Source organism: Pseudophryne corroboree, chromosome 4 (genome assembly GCF_028390025.1).
Source record: "Pseudophryne corroboree isolate aPseCor3 chromosome 4, aPseCor3.hap2, whole genome shotgun sequence".
NCBI lineage: Eukaryota > Metazoa > Chordata > Amphibia > Anura > Myobatrachidae > Pseudophryne > Pseudophryne corroboree.
This window is the reverse complement of record NC_086447.1, coordinates 874,452,594-874,478,427: the sequence shown is the minus strand read 5'-3', so window position 1 is coordinate 874,478,427 and position 25,834 is coordinate 874,452,594. Positions and strand designations below refer to the sequence as shown.

The 25,834-nt window shown below is 46.2% G+C and overlaps 1 protein-coding gene across 4 annotated transcripts in view; it reads left to right on the top strand.

Annotated features, from left to right (window-relative positions):
- DAAM2 (dishevelled associated activator of morphogenesis 2) overlaps positions 1-25,834 on the top strand; it is a 471,074-nt gene that overhangs the window by 351,605 nt on the left and 93,635 nt on the right. For all 4 annotated transcript variants that reach the window (XM_063918836.1, XM_063918833.1, XM_063918835.1 and 1 more), the window contains exons 10-14: positions 5,975-6,092; positions 7,177-7,315; positions 9,187-9,245; positions 9,412-9,596; positions 9,933-10,238. In XM_063918836.1, coding sequence (XP_063774906.1) covers positions 5,975-6,092; positions 7,177-7,315; positions 9,187-9,245; positions 9,412-9,596; positions 9,933-10,238 — 807 coding nt within the window. The remainder of the gene's footprint in view (positions 1-5,974; positions 6,093-7,176; positions 7,316-9,186; positions 9,246-9,411; positions 9,597-9,932; positions 10,239-25,834) is intronic.

The window sequence follows — 25,834 nt, the reverse complement described above, 5'->3', positions numbered from 1 at the left end:
AGAGGGCCGAAGCTTTGGGATTCAAAATTGGATTCTGCTAACCACAGATGCAAGTCTCAGAGGTTGGGGAGCAGTCCCCCAAGGGGAACAGTTCCAAGGAAAATGGTCAAGTCAGGAAACCATTCTTCCAATCAACATTCTGGAACTAAGGGCCATATACAACGCCCTTCTACAGGCATCACATCTTCATCAAGATCGAGCCATTCAAGTTCAGTCGGACAATGTGACGGCAGTGACATACATAAACCGACAAGGTGGAACGAAGAGCAGAGCAGCAATGTCAGAGGTGACAAGAATTCTCCTCTGGGCAGAAAGACAAGCGGTGGTGTTGTCGGCAATCTTCATTACGGGAGTAGACAACTGGGGAGAGGACTTCCTCAGCAGACACGACCTCCGCCCAGGAGAATGGGGCCTCCACCCGGAGGTGTTTGGGTGCCTGACACGTTGGTGGGGCATTCCACAAATCGACATGATGGCCTCTCGTCTAAACAAGAAGCTTCAGTGGTATTGTTCCAGGTCAAGGGATCCACAGGCAGTGGCGGTGGACGCTCTGGCAACCCCATGGGTCTACCAGATGTTGTATGTGTTTCCGTCACTTCCATTGATCCCAAAATATTTTCAAAAGAATAAAAAGGGAAAAGGTTCAAGCAATTCTCATTGCTCCAGACTGGCCAAGAAGGGCTTGGTATGCGGATCTACTGGACATGCTCCTGGAGGATCCGTGGCCTCTTCGAGAGGATCTCCTGCAACAGGGGCCATTCGTCTATCCAGACTTACCACGGCTACGTTTAACGGCATGGAAGTTGAGCATCACATTTTAGCCCAGAAAAGAATCCCGGATAAGGTTATTCCGACTTTGATCCAAGTGAGAAAAGGGGGTAACGTCTAAGCGTTAACACCGTATTTGGAAAAAATACGTCTCTTGGTGTGAGAACAGGAAATTTCCTGCGGTGGAATTTCAACTGGGACGTTTTCTGATTTTTCTCAGTCAGGTGTGGATGTGGGCCTACGTCTGGCACCATAAAAGTCTAGATTTCAGCCTTATCCATTTTCTTCCATAAACAATTGGCTTCCCTCCCTGAGGTTCAGACGTTCTTGAAGGGTGTTCGACACATCCAACCGCCCTTTGTGCCTCCCACGGCACCTTGGGTTCTCAACGTGGTGTTACAGTTTCTCTAATCAGAATGGTTTGAGCCCTTACAGGAGGTGGACGTGGAAGACCGTCACACTGATGGCCCTGGCTTCAGCCAGGCGGGTGTCGGAACTGGGGGCATTGTCTCACAAGAGCCCCAATTTGATTTTTCATGAGGATAGAGCTGAACTCAGAACTCGTCAGCAATTTCTTCCAAAGGTGGTGTCTGCGTTTCATATCAACCAACCTATTGTGATTCCGGTGGTTACCGACATCTCTTCTACCTCAAAGTCTCTGGATGTTGTGAGGGATTTGAAGATTTATGTGAAGTGGGCAGCTCGTCACAGAAAGTCAGACTCGCTGTTTCTTCTCTCTGATCCCAATAAAATTGTGTGTCCTGCTTTAAAGCAGTCTATTGCTCGCTGGATCAGGCTTACTCGACGGCAGGTCTGCCGGTTCCAAGATCTGTACAGGCCCACTCTACTTAGTCAGTGGGTTCTCCCTGGGCGACTGCCCGGGGTGTCTCGGCATTACAACTCTGCCGAGCAGCTACTTGGTCGGGTTCGAACACGTTTGCTAAGTTCTACAAGTTCAATGCTTTACCTCTGATGACCTTCAATTTGGTCAATCAGTTCTGCAGGAACCTCCGCACTCTCCCACCCGGTTTGGGATCTTTGGTACATCCCCATGGTACTAATGTGGACCCCAGTATCCTCTAGGACGTAAGAGAAAATAGGATTTTAATTACCTACCGGTAAATCCTTTTCTCGAAGTCCGTAGAGGATACTGCCCGCCCAGTGCTTCGTGTTTCCTGCACTGTTACTTGGTTAAGTATTGTTGTTGGTTCAGCTGTTGCTGTTCCTGTTCAAGTTTGGTTAGCATGGCTTTCCTCTTCGTTAGTGTGTGCTGGTTCGAATCTCACCACCGTCCCTTAAATCTTTCTCTCAAGGTATGTCCGTCTCCTCGGGCACAGTTTCTAGACTGAGTCTGGTAGGAGGGCATAGCGGGAGAAGCCAGCGCACACTATTAATTAATTTTTTTTGTTTTTGTTCTGTTATTGCTAATCTGAGATGGTGAAAATGGAACGGGTATTGCGGCAGTGCGAGATGCTTTATTCGTTTTAGGAGTACATCTCTGTTCTTTCTTGTATGCCTGTGGCTCAAGTTGCGCCAAATGGGTTGGGGCTGCGGCAGTCAGTATACCGACCGCGGCATCCCCCTGTTTAGAACCCCGATAGGGGTCGGGAAGCACAGTAACCCTCACCTCCTAACCCTAACCCTCCCTTACTGCAGGCCATGTTCCGTTGTGCTACATTCTCGACTTTGTGCCTGATTCATGTTTGTAAGTAAAGCAAAAAAAGGACGTAACTTTGTGTCTGGAACATACCATGGGGAGCAAATACATTTACATTGTTTCTGTGCAGGGTAAATACCAGGGACGTGCAGTCAGGGGAGGCAGTGCCTCCCCTGTCATTAATGATTCAAATAATATAAAGAAGATACTTATGACACATATTCTGTGTCATAAGTAATTTCTTTATATTATTCTGACCATTTTAATGCTGTAATGTAGTTTGGGAGGCACTGCTAGCAGTGCCTCCCGTTATCAATAGGAACAGGTTAAAGCGGGGAGAGGGGGGGGGGGGGGGGGAAGCACTGGGCTGTAAAAGCCCATTAAAAACCAGAGGGGAAGCGGCACTTATACAAGTGCCTCGTTGACAGGGAAAACCCGCCCCTGTCAGCGAGGCAGATGTGATTGGACAGCGGATCCAGCGCTGGATCTGCTAGTCCAATCACCCATACGCAGCGGGGTGAAACAACGGCGGGTCCTGGCGCTACTGTGGAACTGTGACAGTAGCGCGGAGGGGTGAAGAGGCAGCGGGACCCGGCATTAGTAATGAAGCTGCCTGTCACTAGAGCAGCGTCAGCTTCAGAGGAGGCAGGAACCCTTGAGCTGGAGAGCGTGTGGCAGCGGCGGCCAGCGCTTACCGCACCTTCCTTCTCCTCTGTCCTCCTGTCCTAGCCAGCAGCATCACCGGCATCTATACTTTCCCGGACCAGGGCCAAGGTGAGAGAGGGGGGCAGTTGGGCTGGGTGGGAAGTGACTGGGCAACTCAACCCCAGAACACTTGGGCTGCAGGGCAGGGACAGGGAATATATATATATATATATATAGCGACTGTCCGGCACTCTTAATTGTACATCTGCCACGGTGCTCGCAAATGTAATGGGTATATATATATATATATATATATATATATATATATTTTTTTTTTTATATATATATATATGTATATACACGCTTTGCTCCGGCACTCGGCTCCGCCCCTTCTATGGGGCTGACTTGCTCAGGTGCCTTCCTCCAGGGGTACAAACCCTTTGCATAACACCAGAAGAAAATGATGAGGCGGCACTCGGAGTCTTGTGAAATATCAACAACATATAATGGTGCAGAATCCTGACGAAGGGGGAAACCCCCGAAACGTTGATTCTGCACCATTATATGTTGTTGATATTTCACAAGACTCCGAGTGCCGCCTCATCATTTTCTTCTGGTGTTATATATATATATATATATATATATATATATATATACAGTTCTGAATGGATCGGCACTCAGAGGCTTTTCTTAAGCAAATAACGTGTATTAAAAGTTCAATAATACATCAATTCAGTCAATCAACGTTTCGGTGCCGACACGCACCGTCGTCAGGATATGATGCATAGTACCAAAAAAGACAAACACATACAACCAATACAGTGTGACTCACCCTCCTAAATACCTGTGCAATCCCCGTTCACCTGAGCTCCGGGCGGGTGTCTGGCGTCCTGGCGTGCGGGGGCGCTCGGACGCCAGGACGCCAGACACCCGCCCGGAGCTCAGGTGAACGGGGATTGCACAGGTATTTAGGAGGGTGAGTCACACTGTATTGGTTGTATGTGTTTGTCTTTTTTGGTACTATGCATCATATCCTGACGACGGTGCGTGTCGGCACCGAAACGTTGATTGACTGAATTGATGTATTATTGAACTTTTAATACAGGTTGAGTCTCCCTTATCCAAAATGCTTGGGACCAGAGGTATTTTGGATATGGGATTTTTCCGTATTTTGGAATAATTGCATACTATAATGAGATATCATGGTGATGGGACCTAAATCTAAGCACAGAATACATTTATGTTACATATACACATTATACACACAGCCTGAAGGTCATTTTAGCCAATATTTTTTTATAACTTTGTACATTAAACAAAGTGTGTGTACATTCACACAATTCACTTATGTTTCATATACACCTTATAAACACAGCCTGAAGGTCATTTAATACAATATTTTTAATAACTTTGTGTATTAAACAAAGTTTGTGTACATTGAGCCATCAGAAAACAAAGGTTTCACTATCTCACTCTCACTCAAAAAAGTCCGTATTTCGGAATATTCCGTATTTCGGAATATTTGGATATGGGATACTCAACCTGTACACGTTATTTGCTTAAGAAAAGCCTCTGAGTGCCGATCCATTCAGAACTGTATACCAGCGGTGCACACCGTTTTTGGACCAGGACACCGGGGTAATTGAACTATTTATTGAGTGCCGGACCCAATTGACTTATATATATATATATATATATATATATATATATATCTAGCATGAGGCTGGGCATTCTGTGGACTTAGCTGGATAAATAAATCACTTCAGACATCAGGAGAAATTGCAATGTTTCGGGCTTTTAATGTTCGTCGTCAGGCAGCACTTACAAACGTTTGTAAGTGTTGCCTGATGACAGGCATTAAAAGCCCGAAACATTGCAATTTCTCCTGATGTCTGAAGTGATATATTTATCCAGCTAAGTCCACAGAGTGCCCAGCCTCCCTCACGCTATATATATATATATATATTTGTAGCAAGTGGTCCCACACACTCTCTGTGTATGGAAAGTAATGGCGCCTGGTGCCCTCAAAAATCCGTATGGTAACATAGTTGAGTGGCATCCGGCACTCCCAGCATATTCAATAAGGTTCAAACACCGGCCAGATAGAAAATCAACGTTTCAATTTTATGAAAAAATAAAAATTGTCGTTAGGATAAAGAGTACTCAACTATATATATATATATATATATATATATGTGTGTGTGTATATATATATATATATGTGTGTGTATATATATATATATATATATATATATATGTGTATATATATATATATATATATATATATATATATATATATATATATATATATATAAATAATGTGCCTCCCCAGCCAGTGACCTCACCACACGCCACTGGTAAATACTAGCTGCTGTTGACAGCTTTATTTTTACACTGCAGCTATATATTTCAGTTTGAACACACCCCACCCAAATCTAACTCTCTGCACATGTTACATCCACCCCACCTGCAGTGCAACATGAATTGCCCAGTTGCTTGCTTTTTTGCTTTACTTACAAACATGAATCAGGCCCATTGTACGTGTGTTTTACCAAGTCCTGTGTGATTAAAATTGCAGTATAGCATTTCTGGTGCCCTGTGAACGGCTTTGCGCTGTGTCAGGTTGAAACTATGATGCAAAGGCGGGGGTGGTTAATTAATCTTATGCATAGGTGCGGTTTCTGTACGGTCTGTATGTAGGTGTGTTTTACCTTACTGGCCAATCATGTGACATGTGGACAGGACTTTTTTATTACGCATGTACAGATGGCAGACAAGTGAAACAAGTTCAACTGCGGCTTCTCTTTTTTTATGATGCATAACTAATATCACTAGACGCAAGAGCTAGCAGTCAAGTATGGCCAGATCACAAGGGTGTAACCCTAAATTTTGTTCCTTTCGCAGGCTCACATTGACACCAAAAGTGCCACGCAGATGTTTGAGATAATAAAGAAGAAGCTGAAACACACAGACGGTTACCCCTACCTGCTATCTATCCTGCAGCACTGCCTACAGATGCCGTGTGAGTACTTGGGTATTTCATACATGGGCTTCATGTTGTGTTTGGGAACATTCGCTAAAATTGCAAGTCTAAATGAGTTGCATGCGTGGGGCTTCCTTTGCCTCCAACACGCGCCATTCTACTATAATGTGTTGCTTTGTCTGTTGTGTTTAGTAGTTGAAGCCATGAATGTGGATGCTCTGCTCCAGTCCTGTCTAGCATTGCCAGGTGTTCCAGTGCTCTGATTGGGATGGTCTAAATCGGTCAATGTTCTAATGGTTTGATAGGCTGCATGTTACTCTGGCTTTGTGAATGTTCTAATGCTTTGATTGGGTGGATCTAGGTCTATCAGTGTTCTTATGGTCTGCTTGGCTACAGGTTTGTCTAGCTCTGTGAATGTTCTCATTCTCTCATTTGACCCAGGTTTGTCTAGCATAATGAATGCTTTAATGCTCTGATTAGTTTGGTCTAGCCTAAACACCAGTCTACTCTTTGATTGGCTTGGGTTTCCAAATGATTGTTCTATTGTTCTGATTGGCTAGGCCTAGCCTAATGAATGCTCTAATGCTTTGATTGACTTGGTCTAGCTTAATGAACATTCCACTGCTGTGATTGGCTTGGTTTAGTCCAATGGATAGACTATTACTCTGATTGGCTTGGTCTAGCCCAATGAACATTCTGCTGCTCTGATTGGCTTGGTTTAGCCCAATGGACAGACTATTACTCTGATTGGCTTAGTCTAGCCCAGTGAATATTCTGCTGCTCTGATTAGCCCAATGAACGGTCTAATGCTCTGTTTGGTTTGGTCTAGCCTAATGAATGTTCTAATGCTCTGATTGGCTTAGTCTAGCCCAATTAACTTCATAATACTCTCACTGGCTCCAGGTTGACTTTATCCAACAAACAGTCTGATCCTCTAATTGAGTTGGTTTAGCTCTGTCAATGTTCTAGTAGTCTGGATGGCTACAGGTCGGTCTAGCACTGTGCATGTTCTAATGCCCTGATTTAATCCAGGTTTGTCTACTCAGACAAATGCTCTGATTGGGTTGGTACGATTGGTTGTTTTGTTAGTAAATAGTTCCCATTGTCTCCTTCCCGGCCTCAGACAAGCGCAATGGCAGTAATCTTCAGCAGTGGCAACTCCTGGACAGGATATTACAACAAATAGTTCTTCAGGATGAGAAAGGAGAAGACCCCGATGTGACTGCATTGGAAAACTTCAACGTGAAGAACATCATTAAAATGTAAGCTCCTCAGTCTTCTCTATCTAACGCTTCTCTCTTATTCTCTACATATTTATCTACACTCATCAGATTCTTCTTATGATATCCTGGTGAATCCAAACAAACAAGATGAGTGAGAGTAGGTTGCTATTACTGTTTTATCTTATATGGGACCCTGGACAAGGTATAGGATGTACAGTGGTTTATTGTTTCAACAAAGTATAGGTCACACAACTGTCCCATTTTTAATTCCAAATGATGGAATCCCTATTAGATAGCACCATGTTGCTGTGGTATCCGGACTCCAGGTCGACAGCACAAAGGTCGACACACCTTAGGTTGACGCCAATTGGTCGGCACACCTTAGGTCGACGTGGACAAAAGGTCGACAGGAACAAGGTCGACATGGAAAAAGGTCGACATGAGGTTTTTTTTACGATTTTTTTTCTTTTTTTGAACCTTTTCATACTTAACGATCCACGTGGACTACGATTGGAACGGTAAAGTGTGCCGAGCGAAGCGGTAGCGGAGCGAAGGCACCATGCCCGAAGCATGGCGAGCGGACGCGGTGCCCTAATTGGGGTTCCCGGTCACTCTACGAAGAAAACGACACCAAAAAAACATAAAAAACTCATGTCGACCTTTTTCCATGTCGACCTTGTTCATGTCGACCTTTTGTCCATGTAGACATTTTGTCCATGTCGACATAAGGTGTGTCGACCAATTGGTGTCGACCTAAGGTGTGTCGACCTTTGTACTGTCGACCCTGAGTCCCAGACCCGTTGCTGTGACATAGTAATAAGTCACATATTAGCATTATTATTATTCCATACACTAGGATCTATGGGGTCAATTTACTAAGATGGGAGTTCTATTTAAGATGGGATGTTACCCATAGCAACCAATCAGATTCTACTTCTCATTTATCTAGCACCCTCTAGAAGATAATACCTGGAATCTGATTGGTTGCTATGGGCAACATCCCATCTTAAGTAGATCTCCCATCTTAGTACATTTATCCCTATGATTCTGGTACATCACGGATATTAAGGGGAAACTAAATGTGACATTTGGTAAGAAAGGGGACAATAATCAATGTAACATACATACTGCTGAGGGGACACTAATGGATGTGGCACACAGAGTACTGGGGATGCTAATCAGTGTAACACACATACAGCTGAGGGGACACTAATGGATGTGGCACACAGAGTACTGGGGACGCTAATCAGTATAACACACATACAGCTGAGGGGACACTAATGGATATGGCACACACAGTGCTAGGGACAATAATCATTGTAACATACATACAGCTGAGGGGACACTAATGGATGTGGCACTTAGAGTACTGGGGACGCTAATCAGAGTAACACACAGCTGAGGGGACACTAATGCATATGGCACATACAGTGTGAGGGACAATAATCACTCTATTTCCGTGTTTGCCCAATATAATGGTTCTCTCATGGGGTAACTGTTAGCAACAATACTGTGGTCACCAGAAGTTATCCCTGCAGGCCTATGATTTGCTAGTTTTTTCATGCAATAGTCTTCCCCAGAATCGCCGGGCAGCTGAGGTATATTGTCTTGGTAAGTCATGGCTGGTGATAAGCAGTGAGAGAAAACCATTTGCCTCCCCACTTCTGGATAAAAAGGCCTATAAGTGAAAAACACCAAGTCACCAATCACAGAATATGTGAAAGTGTAAAATCAGAGGCCCTGAGCTTAGTAAGATTATGTCTATAAACCCTGAGTTCCTAACCCAAAATAAAATCCATGCCCCTCAAGACTGGACCCCCTCATGATGACTACAAGTAGGTGATGAGATTCTACCATATGTCATCATGCAAATGTCTGACTGATGGAGTCACCCTTACTATTCCTCACAGGTTAGTGAACGAGAACGAGGTGAAGGAATGGCGAGAACAAGCAGAGAAATTCAGGAAAGGTAAGTGGTTCTGAAGGGATCACTTATGACACAGGTGCCAGGCGCGTTCACACTCAGTTTACTTATAATCCTCATAGACAGTATAGTGGGTGGAACATGTTTGGTCGGTCACGGAAGATGCTTTCAGTGTTCTGGAGTCATCTTTCTTTCTATCACTGATACCTAGAACACGTGGAGCTGGCCAGCCGGCTGGAGAAGAAGGAGAGAGAATGTGATACAAAGACACAGGAGAAGGAAGAAATGATGAAGACCTTGAACAAAATGAAGGACAAGCTGCAGAAAGAGTCCTGTGAGCTGCGCCAGACGAGGGACCAAATGGGAGAGCTCATGTCTCAGTTCACTGATCTCTCGGTAAGAGATTGTCCATCCATAAAAGATGGTTCGGTACTAGTCATGTTTACAGGACCATGCCCGTCTCAGCACCAGTTGCCTGTTATGTTTACAGGCAAGTTAGGTAGTTGGTAATAACTGAGTAGCAATAGCGAAATAGAAAATGATGAAGAACACGGTTAATAATGTAATGATGCAGCTCCGAAGGCCCAGTATATGGTTCTTATAGCAGTGTGTCTCCTTTGGTGTCACGCTGTGCCGTCATAGTCAGTTGTACATGCATTTGACCTTAAGATACTATAGATATTATATTGTCTGCTGTGTTCTATAAGAATCTGCATTTTGTTTTTTTTCCAGAATGGTGGATCTCTTCCCTTTCCTCCTCCCCCGCCTCCAGGGGGCCCCTTTGCTCCTCTCCCTCCTTTGCCGGAGAATTTACCACCCCCACCACCACCTCTAGCTTTTTCCTGTTTCCCACCGCCTCCTCCTCCGCCGCCACCACCAGGGGGTCCCCCACCCCCTCCCGGAGCTCCTCCTTTCTTCAACATGGGCATGCAGGCCCCGCCTCTCCACTCCTTTAACTCTGGATCCAACTTGAGGAAAAAATCGATTCCCCAACCATCACACCCGCTGAAGTCTTTCAACTGGTCCAAGCTTAACGAGGTACAGTACAGAGCCTTTCATCACCCTCTGTTACCTTGCTGTATGGAATTCTAGCATATTGCAGCTAGGGGGCGATCTCCTGTACATTAGATGATATTACTGTTGGGGGCATTCAGTAAAATTGGAGTTAGAGCGTTCCTTAAAGTTTGCTAAACAGGTAAAAGTGATGTTATTTTTATCGGTTGATTTACCACCAGTAATGGACAATTTATTGCACCTTATGCCTTCAGGGGTTGATAACCCCCTCCCCTAAAGTGTTTTTTTTATAAATGAAAAGTATAAACGTCATTATTTTCCCTGTTACATGGACATTCCATGTATAAATCATGTTGGTAATCCCACCGAACCACAGTCGCATGTCTGCCCTGCATTAGTAGACCGAGCAGGCCTGGGTGGCCTTGTTCCTGTCACAGGGATACTGAGTTGTGAGTCCTGTTTGTATTTATGTCAGTAAGCAAGAGGCGTACATGGACACACACAGAGAGATGTGACAATCGCACACATGTAGGGTGACAACAGCTTGTTTGCAGGCCTCTAGGCAATATGTAAGGAATTAAACAAGTGTGTTGGATGTCTTTTAATTATATACGACATGGTTAATGATACTCATTGAAAACAAATGTACTTGAGGAAAGAACCAGGGTCATTCTCAGCTCTGTGTACAACGGATCAGTTACCCGAGCAGGATTCATACTATAGCTGTCGAAGGGGGATGATTGCCTGAGAGCCGTCTCCATTCTGCACCACTATACACATTGAGGGTCATCCTGACCTGTTCGCTCGCTGCTTTTTTACGCAGCAGAGCGAACGGGTCCCTACTGCGCATGCCAGACGGCAGAAGGCCGTAGCAGGGATGTGATCGCCTCTGCCCGATTGACAGGCAGAGGCGATCGCTGGGTGGGAGGGGGCGGAATGGCGGCGTTTGGCCGCCATTTCGTGGGTGCGGTCCGGGCAACGCAGGCGTGACTGGACCGAACGGGGGGCAGGCCGCAGCGGCTGCGTGACGTCACACGCAGCCGCTGCAGGCCTGGGAGCGATAAGTAGCTCCCGGCCAGCACGCTAAAGCTGCGCTGGCCGGGAGCTACTCTTGAAGTGCAAAGGCATCATCGCCGTGCGATGCCTTTGCACTTCTGTGGGGGATGCCGGACTGACATGCGGGGCGGACTAGCTCTGTGCTGGGCGTCCCCCCGCATGTTAATGTGAATGATCGTAGCTGTTCTACGATCAACTCGGAATGACCCCCGTAGCTCCCTAAGGAGGTGATTCTAAATTGGACACGGCCATGTCTTTGCTGCAACCACGTCTAAATCTTTATGCTAATGATATGATATTTCTACTGAGACGCCCACTGGCTGCGGTTCTGGGGGTACATAGTGCCATTTGTCCAGGCCTGTACAGAGCCCTGAGTGGTTCTGAAGGTCCAGCCACGCCTCCAGAATAGAGTAACCACGCCCCCTTTAACATGTGGCGCAGTATGCAAAACAGGCTTCAGCATTCGGAGTGGGGGATGCATATAGCCACGGCACGCACCCTGGCTGCTACTGGGACCCGATAGACCTCCCGGAAGCCCTGGAGACCCGCACACCCGCTAGGGCTGAGTTAGTAAGAAGGCAGTTACCGCTAGTTGGGGCTGAACACAAGGCCCAGTTCTACCAGGCTTCATTTTAACCACTGAGCCATAAGGGATGAGTGAGATGCAATGTATGCAGACAGTGGGGAGTCGTTGCTCACTGAATACTGATAGCAGACGGACACTCATCTGTTTTATGACTTCTCCTAAACTCCCCTTTCTCCCAGAGCCCTGTTTCCACGTCTCTCCCTCGCTGCGTCCCCCCTGATAGCACTGCGCTCTCTCGGGTTTGGACAGCTGTCTCAGAAATCCAGTAAGTGCAGCTGATCGCTCACGCTGGGCCTCATGCGAAGTATTTCATACGAGTGTCCTGGGACAGGAGGAATGCAGAAAGAATGTCTTCTGCTTTTTTCTCTATCGTCCTAGTGGATGCTGGGGTTCCTGAAAGGACCATGGGGAATAGCGGCTCCGCAGGAGACAGGGCACAAAAGTAAAGCTTTCCGATCAGGTGGTGTGCACTGGCTCCTCCCCCTATGACCCTCCTCCAAGCCAGTTAGATTTTTGTGCCCGGCCGAGAAGGGTGCAATCTAGGTGGCTCTCCTAAAGAGCTGCTTAGAAAAGTTTAGCTTAGGTTTTTTATTTTACAGTGAGTCCTGCTGGCAACAGGATCACTGCAACGAGGGACTTAGGGGAGAAGAAGTGAACTCACCTGCGTGCAGGATGGATTGGCTTCTTGGCTACTGGACATCAGCTCCAGAGGGACGATCACAGGTACAGCCTGGATGGTCACCGGAGCCTTGCCGCCGGCCCCCTTGCAGATGCTGAAGTAAGAAGAGGTCCAGAATCGGCGGCCGAAGACTCCTCGGTCTTCTAAAGGTAGCGCACAGCACTGCAGCTGTGCGCCATTTTCCTCTCAGCACACTTCACACGGCAGTCACTGAGGGTGCAGGGCGCTGGGAGGGGGGCGCCCTGGGAGGCAAATGAATACCTATTTTGGCTAAAAATACCTCACATATAGCCTCCGGAGGCTATATGGAGATATTTAACCCCTGCCAGAATCCGTTAAGAGCGGGAGACGAGGCCGCCGAAAAAGGGGCGGGGCCTATCTCCTCAGCACACAGCGCCATTTTCCCTCACAGAAAGGCTGGAGGGAAGGCTCCCAGGCTCTCCCCTGCACTGCACTACAGAAACAGGGTTAAAACAGAGAGGGGGGGCACTAAATTGGCGTTAGAAATATATAAAAAAGATGCTATAAGGGAAAACACTTATATAAGGTTGTCCCTATATAATTATAGCGTTTTTGGTGTGTGCTGGTAAACTCTCCCTCTGTCTCTCCAAAGGGCTAGTGGGTCCTGTCCTCTATCAGAGCATTCCCTGTGTGTGTGCTGTGTGTCGGTACGTGTGTGTCGACATGTATGAGGACGATGTTGGTGAGGAGGCGGAGCAATTGCCTGTAATGGTGATGTCACTCTCTAGGGAGTCGACACCGGAATGGATGGCTTATTTAGGAAATTACGTGATAATGTCAACACGCTGCAAGGTCGGTTGACGACATGAGACGGCCGACAAACAATTAGTACCGGTCCAGACGTCTCAAAAACACCGTCAGGGGTTTTAAAACGCCCGTTTACTTTAGTCGGTCGACACAGACACAGACAGGGACACTGAATCCAGTGTCGACGGTGAATAAACAAACGTATTCCTTATTAGGGCCACACGTTAAAGGCAATGAAGGAGGTGTTACATATTTCTGATACTACAAGTACCACAAAAGAGGGTATTATGTGGGATGTGAAAAAACTACCGTAGTTTTTCCTGAATCAGATAAATTAAATAAAGTGTGTGATGATGCGTGGGTTCCCCCCGATAGAAAATTATGGGCGGTATACCCTTTCCCGCCAGAAGTTAGGGCGCGTTGGGAAACACCCCTTAGGGTGGATAAGGCGCTCACACGCTTATCAAAACAAGTGGCGGTACCGTCTATAGATAGGGCCGTCCTCAAGGACCAGCTGACAGGAGGCTGGAAAATATCATAAAAAGTATATACACACATACTGGTGTTATACTGCGACCAGCGATCGCCTCAGCCTGGATGTGCAGAGCTGGGGTGGCTTGGTCGGATTCCCTGACTAAAAATATTGATACCCTTGACAGGGACAGTATTTTATTGACTATAGAGCATTTAAAGGATGCATTTCTATATATGCGAGATGCACAGAGGGATATTTGCACTCTGGCATCAAGAGTAAATGCGATGTCCATATCTGCCAGAAGATGTTATGGACACGACAGTGGTCAGGTGATGCAGATTCCAAACGGCACAAAGGTGTATTGCCGTATAAAGGAAGAGGAGTTATTTGGGGTCGGTCCATCGGACCTGGTGGCCACGGCAACTGCTGGAAAATCCGCCGTTTTTACCCTAAGTCACATCTCTGCAGAAAAAGACACCGTCTTTTCAGCCTCAGTCCTTTCGTCCCTATAAGATCATATCTGCCCAGGGATAGAGGAAAGGGAAGAAGACTGCAGCAGGCAGCCCATTCCCAGGAACAGAAGCGTTCCACCGCTTCTGACAAGTTCTCAGCATGGCGCTGAGACCGTACAGGACCCCTGGATCCTACAAGTAGTATCCCAGGGGTACAGATTGGAATGTCGAGACGTTTCCCCTTCGCAGGCTCCTGAAGTCTGCTTTACCAAGGTCTCCCTCCGACAAGGAGGCAGTATGGGAAAAAATTCACAAGCTGTATTCCCAGCAGGTGATAATTAAATTACCCCTCCTACTACAAGAAAAGGGGTATTATTCCACACTATATTGTGGTACTGAAGCCAGAAGGCTAGGTGAGACTTATTCTAAAAAAAAAAAAAAAAAAAAAAAATTTTTTGAACACTTACAAAGGTTCAAATCAAGATGGAGTCACTCAGAGCAGTGATAACGAACCAGGAAGAAGGGGACTATATAGTGTCCCGGGACATCAGGGATGCTTACCTCTATGTCCCAAATTTGCCCTTCTCACTAAGGGTACCTCAGGTTCGTGGTGCAGAACTGTCACTATCAGTTTCAGACGCTGCCGTTTGGATTGTCCACGGCACCCCGGGTCTTTACCAAGGTAATGGCCGAAATGATGATTCTTCTTCGAAGAAAAGGCGTCTTAATTATCCCTTACTTGGACGATCTCCTGATAAGGGCATAGTCCAGGGAACAGTTGGAGGTCGGAGTAGCACTATCTCGGATACTGCTACAACGGCACGGGTGGATTCTAAATATTCCAAAATCGCAGATGATCCCGACGACACGTCTGCTGTGCCTAGGGATGATTCTGGACACAGTCCAGAAAAAGGTGTTTCTCCCGGAAGAGAAAGCCAGGGAGTTATCCGAGCTAGTCAGGAACCTCCTAAAAACAGTGCATCATTGCACAAGGGTCCTGGTAAAAATGGTGGCTTCCTACGAAGCAATTCCATTCGGCAGATTTCACGCAAGAACTTTTCAGTGGGATCTGCTGGACAAATGGTCCGGATCGCATCTTCAGATGCATCAGCGGATAACCCTATATCCAAGGACAAGGGTGTCTCTCCTGTGGTGGTTATAGAGTGCTCATCTTCTAGAGGGCCGCAGATTCGGCATTCAGGATTGGATGCTGGTGACCACGGAGCCCAGCCCGAGAGGCTGGGGAGCAGTCACACAAGGAAAAAATTTCCAGGGAGTGTGATCAAGTCTGGAGACTTTTCTCCACATAAATATACTGGAGCTAAGGGTAAATTTATAATGCTCTAAGCTTAGCAAGACCTCTGCTTCAAGGTCAGCCGGTATTGATCCAGTGGGAAAAACATCACGGCAGTCGCCCACGTAAACAGACAGGGCGACACAAGAAGCAGGAGGGCAATGGCAAAAACTGCAAGGACTTTTCGCTGGGCGGAAAATCATGTGATAGCACTGTCAGCAGTGTTTCATCCCGGGAATGGAAACTGGGAAGCAGACTTCCTCAGCAGGCACGACCTCCACCCGGGAGAGTGGAAACTTCATCGGGAAGTTTTTTCCACATGATTGTAAACCGTTGGGAAATACCAAAGGTGGACATGATGGCGTCCCGTCTGAACAAAAAACGGGACAGGTATTGCGCCAGGTCAAGAGACCCTCAGGCAATAGCTGTGGACGTTCTGGTAACACCGTGGGTGTACCAGTCGGTGTATGTGTTCCCTCCTCTGCTTCTCATACCTAAGGTGCTGAGAATTATAAGACGTAGAGGAGTAAGAACTATACTCATGGCTCCGGATTGGCCAAGAAGGACTTGGTACCCGGAACTTCAAGAGATGCTTACAGAGGTCTTATGGCCTCTGCCGCTAAGAAGGGACTTGCTTCAGCAAGTACCATGTCTGTTCCAAGACTTACCGCAGCTGCGTTTGTCGGCATGGCGGTGGAAAGCCGGATCCTAAGGGAAAAAGGCATTCCGGAATAGGTCATTCCTACCCTGGTCAAAGCCAGAAAGGAGGTGACCGCACAACATTATCACCACATGTGGCGAAAATATGTTGCGTGGTGTGAGGCCAGGAAGGCCCCACAAAGAAATTTCAACTCGGTCGTTTCCTGCATTTCCTGCAAACAGGAGTGTCTATGGGCCTCAAATTGGGGTCCATTAAGGTTCAAATTTCGGCCCTGTCGATTTTCTTCCAGAAAGAATTGGCTTCAGTTCCTGAAGTCCAGAAGTTTGTCAAGGGAGTATTGCATATACAACCCCCTTTTGTGCCTCCAGTGGCACTGTGGGATCTCAACGTAGTTCTGGGATTCCTCAAATCACATTGGTTTAAAACCAGTCAAATCTGTGGATTTGAAGCATCTCACATGAAAAGTGACCATGCTCTTGGCCCTGGCCTGGACCAGGCGAGTGTCAAATTGGTGGTTTTTTCTCAAAAAAGCCCATATCTGTTTGTCCATTCGGACAGGGCAGAGCTGCGGACTCGTCCCCAGTTCTCTCCCTAAGGTGGTGTCAGTGTTTCACCTGAACCAGCTTATTGTGGTGCCTTGCACCTACTAGGGACTTGGAGGACTCCAAGTTGCTAGATGTTGTCAGGGCCCTGAAAATATGTTCCAGGACGGCTGGAGTCAGGAAAACTGACTTGCTGTTATCCTGTATGCACCCAACAAACTGGGTGCTCTTGCTTCTAAGCAGACTATTGCTAGTTGGATGTGTAATACAATTCAGCTTGCACATTCTGTGGCAGGCCTGCCACAGCCAAAATATGTAAATGCCCATTCCACAAGGAAGGTGGGCTCATCTTGGGCGGCTGCCCGAGGGGTCTCGGCTTTACAACTTTGCCGAGCAGCTACTTGGTCAGGGGCAAACACGTTTGCTAAATTCTACAAATTTGATACCCTGGCTAAGGAGGACCTGGAGTTCTCTCATTCGGTGCTGCAGAGTCATCCGCACTCTCCCGCCCGTTTGGGAGCTTTGGTATAATCCCCATGGTCCTTTCAGGAACCCCAGCATCCACTAGGACGATAGAGAAAATAAGAATTTACTTACCGATAATTCTATTTCTCGGAGTCCGTAGTGGATGCTGGGCGCCCATCCCAAGTGCGGATTATCTGCAATACTTGTACATAGTTACAAAAATCGGGTTATTATTGTTGTGAGCCATCTTTTCAGAGGCTCCGCTGTTATCATACTGTTAACTGGGTTTAGATCACAAGTTGTACGGTGTGATTGGTGTGGCTGGTATGAGTCTTACCCGGGATTCAAAATTCCTCCCTTATTGTGTACGCTCGTCCGGGCACAGTACCTAACTGGCTTGGAGGAGGGTCATAGGGGGAGGAGCCAGTGCACACCACCTGATCGGAAAGCTTTACTTTTGTGCCCTGTCTCCTGCGGAGCCGCTATTCCCCATGGTCCTTTCAGGAACCCCAGCATCCACTACGGACTCCGAGAAATAGAATTATCGGTAAGTAAATTCTTATTATTACAACTAGTTTTATCTAAATAGCAGAGAATGTCTGCAAGATTATAATGAGGGCTTCTGGAAATGATTGTTCTCTGCACAGAGATCAACAACAACAAAGAGCGGGCACATATCTCCTCCATCATTCCCGATCTAACAGATCAACAGCCATTCATCAGCTGGCAGGCTTGTGAGGAACGCTGCCTCCTACTGGCGGGGATTGGAGAGGAAGGATTTTAGGTGTGTGTGGTGAATGCAGCAGACAGACGTATAATGCTAGTTTGTACCCTTATTGGGAAGTCATTGAATGTAACATATCCTATGCTGATCAGTCTCCGATACAGCAGTGCCCCCCAGTGGTGAAATTACCATGAAACATGGGGAAATGGTTAGCAGTTTGGTTGAAACCTATGTAGGTAACCTTGTTTAATTCATAGACCATAGAAATTAAATAAAATATATAATGTTTTGAGGGCAAGTAAAGCCAGTATATGACATTGATATATATCAAAGTACGTGTATTACTGAGATAAATATACCTCAAATATCTGAAGTGTTAATACTCAATATGAAAACCAAGCTCTTGTACAACCCTTTGCAGCTGGTTGCCATGTTATTACCCATTTGACCTATCAAAGTGTGAATGACAAACTTGTAGACTTGCAATCAGGGCAGTAATATCTTAAGAGCTTAACTGACATGCTGTGCTTTGTGATAGCAGCTACGTGTCCAGCTCAATGTCCTATCTGTCTATCTATCTATCTATCTATCTATCTATCTATCTATCTATCTATCTATCTATCTATCTGTCTATATACACACACACTATATGGACAAAAATATTTGGCCACACGTGTCAATTATTGAATTCAGGTGAAGCAAACTTGCAACCAGACCCGTTGCCACAGGTATATAAAATCAAGCACCTAGCCATCCAGTATCCGTTTCAAAAAGACGGTTTGTGAAATTTCTTCCCTGCTGGAAATTCCACGGTCAACTGTAAGTGATATCATTAGAAAGTGTAAGCGTATAGGAACAACAGTGACTCAGCCACGAAGCAGAAGACCACGTAAAATCACAGAGCGGGGTCAACGACTGCTAAGGTGCGTGGTGCATAAAAGTCGCCAACGCTCACTGATTCCATAGCTGAAGAGTTCTGAACTTCCACTGTCATTAATGTAAACACAAAACTGTGCGGCGGGAGCTTAATGGAATAGGGTTCCATGGCCGAGCAGCTGCATGCAAGCTTCACATCACCAATGCCAAGCGTTGGATGGAGTGGTGTACAGCACACCGACTCTGGACTGTGGGGCAGTGGAAACGTGTTCTGTGGAGTGATGAATAACGCTTCTCAGTTTGGCAGTCAGATGGGCCTGGCTTCAGCCAGGCGGGTGTCGGAACTGGGGGCATTGTCTCACAAGAGCCCCCATTTGATTTTTCATGAGGATAGAGCTGAACTCAGAACTCGTCAGCAATTTCTTCCAAAGGTGGTGTCTGCGTTTCATATCAACCAACCTATTGTGGTTCCGGTGGTTACCGACATCTCTTCTACCTCAAAGTCTCTGGATGTTGTGAGGGATTTGAAGATTTATGTGAAGTGGGCAGCTCGTCACAGAAAGTCGGACTCGCTGTTTCTTCTCTCTGATCCCAATAAAATTGGGTGTCCTGCTTTAAAGCAGTCTATTGCTCGCTGGATCAGGCTTACTCGACGGCAGGTCTGCCTGTTCCAAGATCTGTACAGGCCCACTCTACTAGGTCAGTGGGTTCTCCCTGGGCGACTGCCCGGGGTGTCTCGGCTTTACAGCTCTGCCGAGCAGCTACTTGGTCGGGTTCGAACACGTTTGCTAAGTTCTACAAGTTCAATGCTTTGGCCTCTGATGACCTTCAATTTGGTCAATCAGTTCTGCAGAAACCTCCGCACTCTCCCACCCGGTTTGGGATCTTTGGTACATCCCCATGGTACTAATGTGGACCCCAGTATCCTCTAGGACGTAAGAGAAAATAGAATTTTAATTACCTACCGGTAAATCCTTTTCTCGAAGTCCGTAGAGGATACTGCCCGCCCAGTGCTTCGTGTTTCCTGCACTGTTATTTGGTTAAGTATTGTTGTTGGTTCAGCTGTTCCTGTTCAAGTTTGGTTAGCATGGGTTTCCTCTTCGTTAGTGTGTGCTGGTTCGAATCTCACCACTGTCCTTTAAATCCTTCTCTCAAGGTATGTCCGTCTCTTCGGGCACAGTTTCTAGACTGAGTCTGGTAGGAGGGGCATAGCGGGAGAAGCCAGCGCACACTATTAATTTTTTTTGTTTGTTTTTGTTCTGTTATTGCTAATCTGAGATGGTGAAAATGGAACGGGTATTGCGGCAGTGCGAGATGCTTTATTCGTTTTAGGAGTACATCTCTGTTCTTTCTTGTATGCCTGTGGCTCAAGTTGCGCCAAATGGGTTGGGGCTGCGGCGGTCAGTATACCGACCGCGGCATCCCCCTGTTTCGAACCCCGATAGGGGTCGGGAAGCACAGTAACCCTCACCTCCTAACCCTAACCCTCCCTTACTGCAGGCCATGTTCCGTTGTGCTTCATTCTCGACTTTGTGCCTGATTCATGTTTGTAAGTAAAGCAAAAAAAGGACGTAACTTTGTGTCTGGAACATACCATGGGGAGCAAATACATTTACATTGTTTCTGTGCAGGGTAAATACCAGGGACGTGCAGTCAGGGGAGCCAGGAGAGGCAGTGCCTCCCCTGTCATTAATGATTCAAATAATATAAAGAAGATACTTATGACACATATTCTGCGTCATAAGTAATTTCTTTATATTATTCTGACCATTTTAATGCTGTAATTAGTTTGGGAGGCACTGCTAGCAGTGCCTCCCGTTATCAATAGGAACAGGTTAAAGCGGGGAGAGGTGGGGGGGGGGCAAGCACTGGGCTGTAAAAGCCCATTAAAAACCAGAGGGGAAGCGGCACTTATACAAGTGCCTTGTTGACAGGGAAAACCCGCCCCTGTCAGCGAGGCAGATGTGATTGGACAGCGGATCCAGCGCTGGATCTGCTAGTCCAATCACCCATACGCAGCGGGGTGAAACAATGGCGGGTCCTGGCGCTACTGTGGAACTGTGACTACAGTAGCGCGGCGGGGTGAAGAGGCAGCGGGACCCGGCATTAGTAATGAAGCTGCCTGTCACTAGAGCAGCGTCAGCTTCAGAGGAGGCAGGAACCCTTGAGCTGGAGAGCGTGTGGCAGCGGCGGCCAGCGCTTACCGCACCTTCCTTCTCCTCTGTCCTCCTGTCCTAGCCAGCAGCATCACCGGCATTTATACTTTCCCGGACCAGGGCCAAGGTGAGAGAGGGGGGCAGTTGGGCTGGGTGGAAAGTGACTGGGCAACTCAACCCCAGATCACTTGGGCTGCAGGGCAGGGACGGGGAAGAGATATATATATATATATATATATATATATATATATATATACAAAACAAAAGATAACCCTTTTTTTTGCGCTGTACCACTAGTCTCAAACCACTAAGAAATACCCTCTGTCAGATGAGGTATTAAGAGTAGATATGGAAATAGAAAAAGATTCTCGTGGGAGCCAATATGCCTTTAGTATGACAATATTTAAAAGTTTTTATTCATACAAAAATGAACGATACTTGTAACCTAAACATTCGTCATTGGTACAAATTTCTAAAAGTTCAATAAAACAATATAACAATCTTATACATAGACATTTTTCAGTTGATGTGAGGAATTTACAGTCAGGTGATCACAGTTAGAACTTGAAAGAGATGTATCTCCAACCAGATGCTTGTGGCAGAGGCTTTATTAACCCAATATCGCGAAACCCAACGCGTTTCGTCCGTTAGGACTTCATCAGGGGTTTACAATCAGTTCTTATAACAGAATGGATTACCACTGGTTAAAACTGGTTAAAATTCTCAATGATACATCCAATCACATGTTTGTTTCAATTGATATGGTATCTAAATAGACTTCATCGTAACAGAAAATAACAATTAGATTGAAGTTAGATGGTGTAATATTCCCTAATCTCTTCAAGGATAGTAGAACCCTACAATCCACATCTGCTTCAATAAGTATCACCAAAAATGGGTCACAGTAGTTGTGATCCTGTGAGGTTGTATCTGTCCCTGTGATAAAGGAGTAGTGCTGTGGGATCGGTATGAAATACCTCCAATCAAAATACCGACGTTCAAAATCCCGACACCAATTGACCGATGGTCAAAATACCGACAATGTCAAAATACCGACATGGACAAAATACCGACATTTAAAATACCGACAAGGTCAAAATACCGACATGTAAAATACCGACAGGGCAAAATACCGACATGCATTTTTTGATGTTTTTTTGTGTGTATGTCGACATAAATCAACATGGACACCATATAAAGTTCTGAACTTCCACTGTCATTAATGTAAACACAAAACTGTGCGGCGGGAGCTTAATGGAATAGGGTTCCGTGGCCGAGCAGCTGCATGCAAGCTTCACATCACCAATGCCAAGCGTTGGATGGAGTGGTGTACAGCACACCGACTCTGGACTGTGGGGCAGTGGAAACGTGTTCTGTGGAGTGATGAATAACGCTTCTCAGTTTGGCAGTCAGATGGGCGAGTCTGGCGGATGCCGGGAGAACATTACTTGCATGACTGCATTGGGCCAAATGTGAAGTTTGGGCTAGGCCCCTTATCTCCAGTGAAGGGCAATCTTAATGCTTCAGAATACCAAGACATTTGGTGAATCCTGTATGGAAGAACTTGCCTGGGCCGCACAGAGTCCTGACCTCAACCCCATCACGCACCTTTGGGATGAACTGGAACGGAGACTGTGAGCCGGGCCTACCCATCCAACATCACTACCTGACCTCATAAATTCTCTACAGAATGAATGGGCACAAATTCCCACAGAATCACTCCAAAGTCTTGTGGAAAGCCTTCCAAGAAGAGTGGAAGCTGTTATAGCTGCAAAGGGAGGACAAACTCCATATTAAAGTATATGTATTTGAATATAATGTCATTAGAGTCCCTGTTGGTGTAATCGTTCAATTAAAACCGGATCCATTCCGACATTAATTTGTCGGAATGGATCCTACAGAACCTATTCAGACCTCGCTTGCCAAAGCCGGGAGGACACTGCCGTGAGGTCTGGCAGCATTGTCCCATCCTCCTGCTACGCTGCTGTAGCCTCTGCTCTCCCCCGTCTCCACGCTGCTCACCGCTGTCTCCCCGCTTCTCACTGCCATCTCCCTGCTGCTTACCCCGTCTCGCCGCTGCTCTCCCAGTCTCCCCGCTGCTCACCGCCGTCTCCACGCTGCTCACTCCCGTCTCCCCGCTGCTCACTCCCGTCTCCCCGCTGCTCTCCCTGTCTCCCCGCTGCTCTCCCCCCGTCTCACGCTGCTCACCGCCGTCTCCCCGCTGCTCACTCCCGTCTCCCGCTGCTTACTCCCGTCTTGCCGCTGCTCTCCCTCAGCACCCTCATCTCAATCCGACTTTTTTTTAAATCGGATTGAGATGGTCAGAAACGGGGCCAAAACCTGTCTGATTTGCCCCCGTTTCTGACAGAAGCACACGGATCGACAGCTATTCCGCCGATCCACGTGCTTTCCGATAAGTCGAATTCCCTGACTTGTCGGATAAAAAAGCCGGGGACTGAATAGGTCGGAACCCCTTTCCGACCTGAAAAAGTCGAAAATTGACGTCTTTTCGACAAGACGACAGTTTCGACACCAATTGACTGCTCATATATAGTGTTCCACTCTGTATAATATTTAAGTATTGTATGCCGGTCTGACTTTCTATCTCTGGTAAAGAATGTTTACCTACATTTGGAATACTGGCACGTAACATTATATATAACATGTGCGTTTTATCTGGTTAAGCCCTGTGAGATATACAGACTAAGATTGAAAACGCAGAAATGCTTTACATTTATCCTGGATGATATTTTAGGCATTATACCCAAAAAAAAGTACATTTCAAACTTAGAACTTCCAAAATCAACATTAATGTATAGTAGAAATGTTTATACTATGGTTTTATATACTTTTCTTGTACTTTCATTAAATGTTTGGGGGGAGAATTGTAGCTCCTGGAAAATTTGGCCTCTTTGTGCGTTCTCACACCTTCTGTCCCACCAGTGTGAAAAACTATTCCTACATCTTACGCGTCTTTTAATGCCACAAAGGAGCCATTATTCTTTGTCAGTGGACTGAAAGTGCAGATGCAATCTGCGTTGTTGAAGGGTACAAGGGTCCTGGATTCTGTAACTTGGGGCGCCTATTGCACTTCTGTGGAGGTCCTTCCTTGTGTAGGGAACATTTTTTGCAATAACAAAAATTATTTTTGCATGTGTTCGTTCACTCATAGCATTCACGCAAGGGTAGCTACTATCAGAAATGATGCCCATTTCAGATCATTATATTGGTTATTACAACTTACTGAATGTCTCGTTATACTTTACATTACACTTCTGCCTGAAATTTCCAGCTTAAAATGCAGAAACACACTGGCAATAATTTGAGAGCCAGTTACATGCAAAATCTGTAACCATGGAAACAGTATAGGAATTGCACTTATTGGGGATCATTCCGAGTTGATCGCTAGCTGAAAATGTTTGCTGCGCTGTGATTAAGGAAAAAAATGGCACTTCTGCGCATGCGTATGCGGCGCAGTGCGCACGCGCAACATACTTTCACAACGCCGATGTATTTTCACACAAGGTCTAGCGAAGCTTTTCAACCGCACTGCTGACCGCAGAGTGATTGACAGGAAGAGGGTGTTTCTGGGTGTCAACTGACCGTTTTCAGGAAGTGTTCGGAAAAAGGCAGGCGTGCCAGGAAAAACACAGGCGTGGTTGGGCGAACGCAGGGCGTGTTTGTGATGTCAAATCCGGAACTGAATGGTCTGAAGTGATCGCAAGCGCTGAGTAGGTCTGAAGCTACTCAGAAACTGCATAATTTTTTTTTGTAGCCGCTCTGCGATCCTTTTGTTCGCACTTCTGCTAAGCTAAAATACACTCCCAGAGGGCGAGGGCTTAGCGTTTGCACGGCTGCTAAAAACTGCTAGCGAGCGATCAACTCGGAATGACCCCCATTGTTTCCATGGTTATAAAGGATGCATATGATTGTCAGTTCTTGTCCTATTGGTTTACAGTTTTTCTGGGTTATCAATTGTGCTTTCAGGCAGAAGTGCTTATTCAAGTATAATGAGTTATTCCAGTCAGTGTTTTCATTCACAGCACAGCATTCTGAAATCTGAATCATGCTTTTAAGATTTTATAATGCTGCGAAGTCTGAATTTCAAACGCAATCTCTTGTTTACCAGTCAGTGAAGTGAACTCTCAGCTGTCATATGTTTTCAGATATTACACTGTAATCAAATTGTGAGAAGTTATACAAATCTGTAAATTACTGCAGCGCTTGTCAATTGCTCTGAACACAAAGGGAATATATCTTATAAAGTACTCTCCAGGCTCTGTGTTCTGCTAGCCCCTGATAAGGCAGCACATGGGGGGGTCAGATTGAAGCATTCTTGGCCCCAGTTTGCATCTGCTGTAAATCACCAGCACTTACTGAGGCAGTGAATTATTTCACAGTGATCTGAGGTCCATGTACATAAATTGTTGCTGAGTGACTCTGTGTACCTTCGTCACCTTCGCCTCCTATGATACATTCATCATTCATCCACAGGGTGGGTACTGCTACAGCTCCAACATACTCTGCAGCGTTGTACAAAGGTTCGGGGAAAATACAACACTTGGCAATAAAATGGCCGACAACATCTTTTGTCTGAACAGAGACGACTCATTCATTTGCATAAGGTTAATTGAATCAAAAGACATCTAATTTTGTCTTTTGACTTTGCAATAAAGTTGACGTAATTAACTAGTTTGGTTACAGTAATCTGTATTGTCAGTCAGTTTCCGGTTTTCACTTTCACTTACGCCCCTTTGACATTGCACCTCAGACCTGGGATATTGCCTTGGCAACCCAGGTCATGTGTCGGTGTGACAGGGTAAAGCCGGGTATCGTGTCCCGGGTCCTCGACCCCAGGTTGCGACCAGAGTTGAATACAGGACCGA